We start from the raw sequence: 12,445 nt of genomic DNA on the forward strand, positions 1-12,445 counted from the left end.
GGGTAGGGGTTCTGTAGAAGGGATGGGACAGAGCTTGATTTTCTGCATTCCGGTAATTTGTATTAGTGGATGAGGAAAGGAAAAACTAGTTTGAAAGCAGTTGCATTCCAGGCAAGAAATGATTGTGGACTGGACCAGGGTAGTGGTAGTGAAGATGGAAAGAACTGAAGAGATTTAAAAGACCTCCATGTGGTGGAATTCATAAGACTTGGTGGTCTGTTGGATATAGGGATTGAAGGGAGAAGTTGAGGATGAAGGTTTAGGAGATTGGGTGGATGGTGGTACAATTTACTGGGATGTGAAATACAGGAAGAAAAGTTTTTACTTTTGTTTTGGTGTTTAGGAGAAGAGTATTTATGTTTCAGACATAGTGAATTGGGATTTCTGTGAGAGATTTATTTGGAGATGTCTGGGTAGCAGACAGGTCTGGAGCTCAAGAGAAGGGCTGAGAGTGCAGTTGATTTTCGGAGCCATCTGATAGTAGTTAAAAACCATGGGCATACATAAAATTGGTTCAGGGAAAGAGATGAGAGTAAAATGGTCATCATACTTTCACAGAAACTCTAGAATTCAAGAGGATAAAAAAAAGGCAGAGGAGACTGAGAAGGAGCAACCATGGATGTCTGTCAAAATGCAGGGTGATTCCCTTCTCTGAGCTAGACTCTGCTTTGATCTGTAGCCACAGAAGTCAGAGGCCACTACCTTTTATTCCTTATCACATGCAATGAATGAGATTCAGTAGTCAGATTATCTGTATCACTGACAGCCCTCTGTCAAGGTAGGATTCTGTATACTGAAGTTGCTATAATTTATTTGGTAATGGGAAGAACCCGTAGGTTTTGCCCACAGTAAAACTTCACCTGGAGAATGGGGTAACAGTTCCAGAAAAGAGTGCAGATAAAGGCAGTTTGACTAGTTTGACTCCATCCATTACCTTCCTGCAGGAGGGAGGGTTGTAGGAACCAACTACAGCCAGTCATAGCTCTCTTGGCTTCCTTGAGAGGGGGCCATTCCTTACCCCCTCCCACTCATTCTTTTGTATAAACAAAATAGCAAACAACTACTATAACTTCTGAACACAAAGTGACTTTTAAAATAAAAATTGCAGAGATTGCATGTTCTTTCCCCAGGCTGCAAGGGTGGAACCTGTCTTTTGGGGAAAGCCGCGCAGAACTTGTTTGCCTTGATTAAGAATAATAGATATTATCTCTTGATGTTACTGCCATACATTTTCCAGGAGATACCATTACACATGGATTGTTGGCAAACACAGAAGGTCTCAGATCCCACGATGAAGATTTTCCTAATGGTTTCCCACAATACCAGGAGAACATGGTTTTAATGTCAGTGCAGGAGAGCATTGCAAAAGTAGGGAGAGAACAACAGAGTCATATATTATAAGGCCGAGAAGAGAATTTGTCATTAGATTAAGAACAAGGAGGTATTTGCTGAGCGTGGTAAAAGCAGCCAGATTGCAGTGGGTTGAGGCTTGTGGGAGGTGAGGAAATGGAGAAAGAGTGGAGGCAACATTTTTAAGCAACGTGGTTGAGGATGGGAGGTGAGACAGAGGGCAGTAGCTGTAAGGCATTCTAACTCTCCATGAGGCTTTTATTTTTAAAGATTGCGTTAAACTTCCCACTGTTCTCTGAACATGCCATCATCTTTAACAACTCTCTGGCCTTGCAGATGTTTTTCCCTGTTCTTGTTATGCTTTCCTCCTCTGACAATTGGGGATCTTTCATTTATTCGAGGCCAAGCTCAAATTTCATCTTCTCTGATGTTTTCCTAGGCTACTCCAAGTAGAGTCAGTCCTTCTTGTCCTTGTGCGCCACCACATGGTATTCACATATTTTTATGGCTTTGCACACTGGCTTATAAAAATCTTTACATGTCTTTCTTCTTTACTGCAGCCTGAGCTACTGGAAGGCATGAGTTGTATTTGTTCATTTCAACAAGATTTCTCAGGACGTACTCTGTCTGTCACAGTGTCAGGAGCTGAATACTTAAGTATAACCAATGTTTGGCCTCAAGTTGTTTACAGTGTTGTGGGGCGACAGCTAAGAAAAATCATCCATTTCAAAACGCTGTGACCATGATTCCTTTTGAAGTATTTATGGATTAATATGGTAGCAGAGGGGATGTGGGTAGAGGATATCTCTATCTGATAAGGTCTCCGTGAAAAGAAAATAGCTGAGGTGGACAAATAAGGATGGGTGAGCCACGTAACAGGAAGAATGTTTTAGCAGAAATTGAAAGAGTTTGTTGAGTTTAGTGCAATGTAAAAGTTCAGTGTGACTGGAACCTAGAATGCTCTTAGGGATTTGGGGCGAAATGAGGCTAGAAAATAAATCAGAGCCAGATCATGAAGGGCTTTATAGCCAATTGCCCCCCAAAAGCCATAAAAGCACCCCTAAATAAAACTTTAAAACAAGTAGATCTCTGTTAGCAGAGAACTTGTTATGGTCTGGTCCTTTATGATATGTGTCAAGATTCTTTAAAATATACCTATTATACACAAGAAATTCCTACTGTGATTAGTTTAATATAGTTATACAGACACACTTAACACTTGCGAATTTAAGAATTAGAGTGTTGCATTCAGGTGACTGCAAAAGATATCTAAGAGCTTTTCCACCATCTGCCTCTACTGATGCCTTTCTCCTAATCTAGTAGTCAAGCTCTGTTGCCCAGAATTCTTGTTAGAACGTTTATTTTCCAAGGACTCCTCTCATTCATTCATTCATGGACTGATTATTATTAATTTCCCATGTTCTAGGCAGTTTATTAGATGCTCGTGATATAGCATGGAAGAAGGTGGTCATGGTCCTTGTTCTCCCTGTGGAGTAAAAGTTGGCCAGATGTAGGCATTGATAGGGAAGAGAGACTGCAACAGAGATGAATAAGGGTAGTGAGGTGGAGCATGACACACCAGAGACCCTGCAATATCTGTATTGCTGTAGGCAGAGTATGTGGTGGAGAGTTGTCATGTGGTGGAGAGTTGTCATGTGGTAGGCTAGAGAGGTAAAGAAGGGAGATGTTATGCAGGGCCTTGGAGGCCGTGAGAAAACGTTTGGACTATTCCAGAGGCTTTAGAAATTCAACTGACCAAACTCAACAACACCTCATTCTTTGCATCTTCTTTCCCCACATCATGACCGTATCTCAGGTGCATCCTGTGGCTTTCTGTTCACTTTCAAATATCAAAGACTCCGGTTCTGTCCAATTTAAAGATCAATCTCTTATGCCATTTAGATCTTCTCTCCTTTTCTCAGCCGTGTTCACAGCTAAGGGATGTACAGTGGGTGACAGGCCATGATCCTGTCCTCTCCTCTGTCTGGGTCTTCCAGAATTGAGGTAAGGAGAGGGGAGATTATGAAAAGGGGGAAAAATATCTTATTACTTGGTTTGTTCTGTTAGTGGTTCTCTCTTGGCCATTTGTATGGCTGGTAGATAAAAGCAGGCTCTCTCATGGGGCACACTTGCGATTTCTTCTCAGGGATCTCTTTGTTGCCCAAAACACAAAACACACGAGTGGCTTATTCTTTAATGGACCTCTTGTGGCATCCTACTCAGCCTCTGCCCCTGGCACTTTACTTTGTGACCTTTTGCTGCTGGGTGTCCCTCCCTTGTCAGGTCACCTTTTGTTGAGTGTGGGGAATGCGGGCAGAAGGATACTTTGAAGGTAATTCATACCTTCCTTGATGTCCAAACTGTTTCTAGGCACTTGAGACATATTATCTCACTTCATCCTTACATGAAGTAAGTTCTATTATTATCACCATTCTGCAGATAAGTCAACTGAAATAAACAGAAATTAAATAACCTGCTCAAGCTCAAGTACTCTGGTTTACCTGACTTAAGATCCCATGCTCTTTACAGCTCCTTCTTATTACTCAGTTTATTATTTTTTCCTTCGATCTTGTGTTTGAGTCAGTTTTAAATGTGGAAAGAAGACTTTGACAGAGATTCTAAAACTCCAGTCTCAGCTCTGCAGCTAAATTCTCCCTGTAACCTTTCATAATCCGTGACTAGCATCCATTTATTGGTCTATAAAAGAAGGAAATTTCATTCTGATGTCCTGCCTCCAAGGATTATTTTTATATATGCTGTAACAAAAAGAGCATGGTGTTAGGAAGCATAAGGTTTGAGATTAAATTTTGGCTTTCTCTCTTTCTTTTAAAATAAATATGGCTTCTGAAGTATTCCCCACCTATGAAATAGGGATACTTTTGCATATTGAATAAGATTATTGTGAATTTTAAATAAATTATATCACTTTCTCTCTTTCTTTTAAAATAAATATGGCTTCTGAAGTATTCCCCACCTATGAAATAGGGATACTTTTGCATATTGAATAAGATTATTGTGAATTTTAAATAAATTATATCAAAGTGAATTGCAGTTAACATATTATAACTATTAATCATTTTGAATAGTTTGATTGGATATATTTTACTAATCTACTATTAGAATCTGAATCTTTAGTATCAGTTTCTAATTTGTTTGTGAAACTTGCCCAACCTCTAGTTCCAAAAAGAAAGCCCAGCCATCTTACCTACCTCCCGGTTGGATCACACAGTTGCCGTGGTATTCTGCAGTCTGTCTTTGTGTGAGCATCTTTGCATAATAGGCTTTTATGATCTTATACTAATTGGGTTTATTGACACTTGGCTGATCTGTTCTTAAGCTTCTCACTTTTTGCAATTTTTTGCAATGCTAATACTGGGCTTAATTTGTTGTTCATGCCCCTTTGAGTACCAACTGAAAGTGTTTGAGCTTAACTATTCTTGTATATTCCAAGGGTGTTGTTTCTTTAATTGCTACAAACCTGCTTCATAAACCACATTTTTCTTCGTTATAGAAGAAATACACTGATTGGAACTTACTCAAAGGAGACTAGCCTTTATTAGCAAAAAGGGTATAATGAAATAAATTTTCTTACTTTAAAACATACTTGGTAAATCAATGTAAATGTGAAATCGCTCCAAGAGCAATCCTACAATTTGATTATGTTTTAGTGGATAGATATAATTCTTCAGAAATTGGCTACAAGCAATGACTTATAATTAATGTAGCCAGGCACTAAAAAATATGCTGTCTTCACTAAGTTACTGTCCTTGAAATCATGTTTGTACAATAAGCTGTGTAATAGAGAGTGATTTCATTGTTTGCAATACAAATTATGGAATACTTAGTGGTAGTAAAAACATTGGACTGGAAACTGCATCCTTTTCTGGGTTCTGCCCCTAACAAGCTTGGAAACAGGAATGTCACTGAATTTATCTATAATCCCATCAATAAAAAGCAGAAGTTGGATTAAATTTTCTATAAAGAATTTTTCAAGTCTTGAAGTGTATAGATTCTTTAACTCTTTAGTCTCACCCAACAGTCAGCCTCACATCTTCTATACATAGGCCATAGGATAACTGCGTGCTGATATATGCTGGTGAATTTTTTTCTTTCTTTCTAAATCTGCTTCTTAGTTGTTGGTATATTCTCTGAGAGATTTTGTAGTTGATCTTGGTGATACTTCTTTCTTTTAGAATCTCAGTTCATCGGTCTGTCTTGTTTGTACGAAGCAGTTGCATTGTTTTGTACTTCTCTGGCAATTTTCTTGTAATACACAAATAATTACTACATTAGGATATACTCATGGAAAACATCAGGTACATTTTAAGGAAACTTTCAAGAATATTCTTTTCAAATACTGAGAGTGTGCATTATATATACATGTATGGAAATCAGATGCAAATCATTTGTTTGGAAATCCTGTTGTACTTAGTGGATAGGAAATAAATATTATTTGATTGAAATGTCTCCTTTCCCTGCTGTTTCGTCTATAAAGCATTAAAAACCATGAAAACTAGTGAATCAACTCTATTTGTTTACGTATTTATATATCTATATCTATATGCTTTTGTATTTATATATTGAAATATTATAACATAAGCACTAAAGCAGAAATTGGAATGGGATGAAGTTAAAATACATGTTATTTCAGGGATAATTATGTTTATTAATTAAATAGATTTTGCTCTCACTTAAGATTGCTCTTCATAATAATACTTTAGCAATTAATATAGTTAAATATGCTTTATTATTTTTAAATATCTTTCTTAAATACTTTATAATATAGCAATCCAAAGGTCTGATTCTAAATTCATATTATTTTAATACTAATTTTGATGACTGTTGTAGATGAAAAAGTTATGTAAATTCAAATTTAAGAAGTGTGTCATTGGCTATTGGTTATTGAACCATCCTGCTAATTTTTTAAAACCCATCCACCAATTTTAGATGTCTGTCTTCATATTCTTGATGCTTCGTTTTTAAAATAACTTAGTATTTGCAATGGCCTTATGCTGTCATTAACCAGCATTTCAAGGTACAACGTGTGCTTCAGATGAAGCTTATCACAATGGGTGTAAAACCACATTTTAAATAGCTTCACTGATAATTGTAAATTTGCTTTTGCAGATTTCTTTTTAGACTTGATTAGTTCATAATTCCTAATGTGCCTAATGAAGAGCTCATATCAGGCATAGAAGTGATATTCCCATGGTGAATACAATCCATGGTGTCATTTAGCAATAGTTTTTGAAGCCACTTGTCATTTTCACTATTTAGTTTAATCGAAACTAGATATTATAACTTGCAAACTCATCTGAGTACAAATCACAGTACACTGACAGCAAATTAATGAGGTATCACTTGACCATTCCCTGTTGTGGCTCATTCTCTTTCCATAGGATGCCTTACATACATGCCCGTCATCTACTTATGGACGTAGTGAGAGTGCCAGTATCATTCCACGTATGATCTGTTAGCAAAGCTTCATTTGCTTCTTATATTTAGATAAGAATTCTATATAAAAATAAAGGTTCCATTATTTTTCTTCCTACACCCAAATAGATGCCCCCCACGCACCCACACACTTTGTAAACTACTGCTCTAAGCTAATTATCTTGCTTCTGCTCAAGCCTCTCTCTTTATGATGCACATATGGTAATTTCTGGTAATCCTACTATCAATTTACTCTAGAGCAGTGGTGGGCATGCTAGGGCCAAATCCTGTCAGCTGCCTATTCTTGTGAACAAAGATTTGTTAGAACATACCACTCTCACTCATTTATCTATTGTCTCTGGGAGCTTTTGCACAAGAGCAGAGTTGAGTAGTTGTCGTACTGACCATATGGCTTGCAAAGCCTAAAATGCTTACTAACTGCCCCTTACGGAAAAAGTTTCCTGACCTCTGGTTTAAACTAACTCTTACACCTTTGTACTAAAGTGCTGTACAAGAATGTTCATAGCAGTATTACTTACAATAGTGACAAATTGGAAAAAGAAAAAAAATTCAAGATCAAGGAAAAAATTGAAGATTGTGAAATATTCTTACAAGGGGCTGCTACATAGCAGTAAAAATGAATAGAATGGGGGGCCGGCCCGGTGGCACAGCGGTTAAGTGCACACGTTCCGCTTCTCGGCGGCCCCGGGGTTTGTCAGTTTGGATCCCAGGTGCCAACATGGCACCGCTTGGCACGCCATGCTGTGGTAGGCATCCCACATATAAAGTAGAGGAAGATGGGCACAGATGTTAGCTCAGGGCCAGGCTTCCTCAGCAAAAAGAGGAGGACTGACAGTAATTAGCGCAGGGTTAATCTTCCTCGGGGGAGAAAAAATGAATAGAAGGACTACATGTATTTCCATGAATAGCTCTCAAGAAGTAACTAAAAAAGCCAAGCGTCAGAAAAATATGCACAGTGTGGTACCATTTCTATAAATGTTAAAAATGAGACACAGAACACATATATAGTAAATGTCTAAGTATGTGTATGGGAATCATAAACATTAAATTCAAGATAATTGTTTCCTCAGAGAGTAGGGGAATGTGATTAAGGAGAGATAAACAGGAGAGGGAAGTCTTCAGTGATATTTGTGACAACATTTCTGCTTGTGATGGTTACAAGGTGTTTGTAATATTCTTTATATGCTCTTATATATCTAAAGACAAAATAAAATAATACACAAATGAAAGCCACAGTCCTTTTCTTGAAGATTTGCAAGCTAGTTGGGAGGCAGAGGATCAAATGTATAATTGCAGTATATGATCTTGCAGTAATGGCTTTATGAGTGATAAAGACACAGAGAGAGCTGACTGTGTATTTTCCAGGTGTTCAAAGGACTGGGAGTGTGGTTGTGAGTAGAGTTCTTGCTCCAGGCAGGTAGGGAACTTGCTGTGTTTGAGGAATGGCAAGCAGTGGGGATTGTTAAAATTGTCGAGAGTGTAACATGACTGTGCCTGCTGGGGGTGGGAGAAAAAGGCCAAGATCACACTGGATTGGTTGGTAGGGCACATTTGGGACACTGTGAATGCTCAGAAACAAATGATATTCTGAAAAACAATTTTTAAAAGCGATCACCTGAAACTTACTCTCTATGTGGTAGGTCTGTAGGAAATGATTGTCGTAGCAATAGCTTCTGAGACAGATAAAACATATCATAATTTTACAGAAATGGAAAAATTGAATTTGAAGTTTTATAAAAAGTTGTAAAATAAATTCAGTTTGCCTGGAAAAGTAAATGTCATATGTAGTCACACTTGGCTTGGATTCGAGGGAACCACAGTTGGAAAGAAACACTTGCACAAAAACTTATATACAAAGACTCATCTCTTAATCTAGTTTTTTTTTAATTGAATTCCATTTCTGTGGAATGAAACATTTAAAACAATGACTAAATTGCAGAGAGTGAGGGTGGATTTGATTATGTAGTTTTCTCCCGAGGATTAGGAGGATAGCCCAGAGACACTGTTCCTTTCCTGTTCGTTTGCCATTACCTATGGCTGATACTTATTATCTTCTTCCATTTAATTTTTGAGAGATCACTGGGGATCAATTATTTTCGTTTACTTGATTAGAATTTGTACAAATGGTTTGATATTTTCATAAGTATATGGTATTTTTAATCTGTCCTTTTTTACACACGCAATTTTAGTTGAGTTCAATTGCTAATTGCTGAAGCATTTATTTTCAAACGTTTGATAATTGTGGCTTTGTGGCCAAAGTACAGTTTCTGAATTTCCAATCTCAGGTGTGTCATTGAATATTTTAATTATTTATCATGTGAGTGTTTGCACAAACATGCATTGACAAAACATTTCACATCTGATAGATTGTTCAGTATTCACAGTTGTGGATTTGTATATCTCGTCTAAAATGTACACATTCTCTTATCCTAAGAAAGACAGAGATAGAGAGAGAAAGGAAGGTAGGAGGGAGAGGGACGGGGGAATGAGAATCAGAGGGAGAGAGATTCAGCTAATAAAGTATGGGAGAAAGACAGTAGAGGAATTGACCACTAACTGGTCTGTGTGAATATTTAAAACTACATTTTAAGCTAAGGAAGTTTATTTGCAAAATATTTGCGTTTTAAGTATTCTAAGAACTTAAAGTATTTTTATTACAAGTAATTTCATTAAATAAACTTTATTAAAATCATCATCCTCTAATGCATTCCTGCTAACAATATGGTATCTTAACATATTTTAGGATTAAAAAAATATGATACTCTACAGTTTCTTTGGCAACAGGAGATGATGACTCATACAGAGCAGAGCTGACAGCGTGTTTGATAGTTGTTTCTTTTTCTTTTTTTGCTACCGAGATGGTTGCTTGTTCATTCTTTCTTGAGATAAATGACTTAAAACAATCCACTCAAACCCTGCGCCAGCCTGCCTCCTCTCTGAGTGGTTCTAAACCATGGGATGCAGTCAAGCAGTTTGACTGAGATCTTGTTCAACCGAAAGAGAACAGATAACGTGAATGTATTCTTTCATTTTCATAACAATATGTAGCTAATTGTGTAAATACACATGCTTTTCCCCATTGTAAGTGGCAACATTTATTTATAAGATTAAGGAATGATCTTTCTAATTCAAAATTTACTTCTCTCAGTATAGCTTTCTTTTTTAAACTATTTATTAGTTTTATTGGAATTTTATAGTGTTCTTGTATCCAAAAAATTTATTATTTTCAAAAGAATCCTATTTTATATTTCAGGAATATACAATAGATGTTTTCTTTCGACAAAAATGGAAAGATGAACGATTAAAATTTAAAGGTCCTATGAACATCCTTCGACTTAACAATTTAATGGCTAGCAAAATCTGGACTCCAGATACCTTCTTTCACAATGGGAAGAAATCGGTAGCTCATAATATGACAATGCCAAATAAGCTTCTTCGAATCCAGGATGATGGGACTCTGCTGTACACAATGAGGTATGTTTTTAGGTTTGGTTTGTGGCATTTAAATGCTGAGAAATCCCTTATTAAAAAACTGGCCAACTTAGTTGAAGTATTAGCATAAATTGAACATTTTCATAACAGGTTAGAAGTACCATAATATGCTTTGTAAATGCTTGGATATTAAAAAAAGCAAAAATAAAATAGTGTTTATGAGTTTGACTCTCATCTTAGTGTGTTAAAACTTAAAAATTGCCTTAACTATTAAGAATTGATCTTTTCGTCGATTTACTTTTCACGCTACATTTTAATTAAGCACAGTTTAATAGCGTGACTTAAAATTTTCTTTATACCAGCATGTAAGTTTATTTTTAATGTCTCATAAGATTTTCCATCAAAAATTTAAGTGATTTTTAAGCAAGCTTTTACTTAATTTAGTATTTGACCCTCCTTATGAAGCAACCCTAAAGAAAACGATATTTTTAAAATTCAGAGTGATAGTTTTTATTTAATAAGGCTCACAAGTATTGGATACCATAAGCATATGTATTAGATTGAATCATATGAAGTTGCCATTTTGTAAATCAAAAAGTGTCATGTAGCATTTCATATGATTCAACCTTAAAAAATTATCTAAAGGAATATACAGGTATGGACTCTAATAACAACTATTCTAACTATTCCCATGAATTAGTCTTTTAAAATAAGTTATTTGTTTTATGTAACAAAGAAAACAAACACAAATCTAATAAAATGATGTAGAATCTAAAATTAGCATGTTTAATAAAGACTTTAAAGCATGGATAACCATCAGCCTTATATACAGACCGGTGTTTGTTCCAGGCATTTGATGTATTGTTATTTCATATGAAATGTTGTGGTAGATTTTAATTGTGAAACATTTGAGAAGGGTCAATAATACAGTCTTGGTCTTTAAAGAAAAATCTCTTGAGGACTCATTACTGAATGACCATTGCCTACAATGGAAGTCTAAGCTGTTCCTTCTGCCTCTCCCTCTGAATCTTGCCATACAGATGCAGTACCCCTGTTGATTTTACACCTTGATCATTCCTGTGGATTGAGACAATGATTGGAAATTTTGAGTTTAAACAAAATATAGGCAGAGAATACACAAAGTGGTAGAAAATATTGGCTGCGGTTCAGCTTAAATACTCTTAGAAGTATATAAGCTGTAATTAAACTGTTGGCCACATTTGCTTTGCTCATCATAAGAGGTTCTTCTCTAAATTCAATTTAGTACCTGTTTTATCCACTTTGCCTTTGTGTGAAATGGAATCATTTATAACTTTATAACAAGTTTCCTATGATTATCCTTTATTGTGATCATGTAGATACAGAAAATGTATTTATTTAGCATTCATACCTTGTGTCCATAATATAGCCAACAGTCTAAACGCAGCAAGATATTTCCAGGAGATACATGTACATATGTATCCATATCTACTTCTATATTTATATCCATGTATCTATATACAGTACATAATGCTTATTCATAATTTACCTGTTTTTGAAGGGAGCTTCTGTGAGCCAATATTGAATTCTCATATCAATTTTGCTAGATAGTAGATGACGTGATGGGGAAGGTGACGTTCTTTTAACAATGGAGATTTTTTTCATTTTTTCTCTAAGATTTTAAATGTTAATAGTGAGATTAATGGGAAAATAGCCCTCCAAAGATGCATGTATAACTTCTTTACTTAACAAACCAGAGTACAAAATGGTTACATAAAATATATTCATAAATAAATATTGTTACTTGAGCTCAGACTTTTTATATGCTCATGTCTTCGGAAGGATGATCTAAATGTGAAAGAATAAAAATGTATTTAAGTGTGGATTAGCCTAATACGATGCTGTAAAGAAGGTCCCACCTCATCATTAATTCTGTTGACAACAGTAAGGAGTGATTTATCTTGACTTGCCAATTTACTTAAACAAAGAGTGGAATTTTGACTTTTAGGCTTACAGTTCAAGCTGAATGTCCCATGCACTTGGAGGATTTTCCAATGGATGCTCATTCATGTCCTCTGAAATTTGGAAGCTGTAAGTATGGGGATGAAGATACATGTTTTGGGTCAATAATATCAGGGATAGTCAGCAACACAGCTGAATTATATAGTTTCTCTTCCATATTATGGAATGCTTAATGCTTGCCCAATAAGATACAGAAGTAAAAGACATG

General features: G+C 36.0%; 1 protein-coding gene across 4 annotated transcripts in view; it reads left to right on the forward strand.

Moving 5' to 3' along the window:
* GABRA2 (gamma-aminobutyric acid type A receptor subunit alpha2) overlaps positions 1–12,445 on the forward strand; it is a 129,837-nt gene that overhangs the window by 61,405 nt on the left and 55,987 nt on the right. For all 4 annotated transcript variants that reach the window (XM_070262501.1, XM_001496096.7, XM_014738841.3 and 1 more), the window contains 2 exons: positions 10,058–10,278; positions 12,224–12,306. In XM_070262501.1, coding sequence (XP_070118602.1) covers positions 10,058–10,278; positions 12,224–12,306 — 304 coding nt within the window. The remainder of the gene's footprint in view (positions 1–10,057; positions 10,279–12,223; positions 12,307–12,445) is intronic.

The sequence above is a fragment of the Equus caballus genome, chromosome 3, assembly GCF_041296265.1.
Source record: "Equus caballus isolate H_3958 breed thoroughbred chromosome 3, TB-T2T, whole genome shotgun sequence".
Lineage (NCBI taxonomy): Eukaryota > Metazoa > Chordata > Mammalia > Perissodactyla > Equidae > Equus > Equus caballus.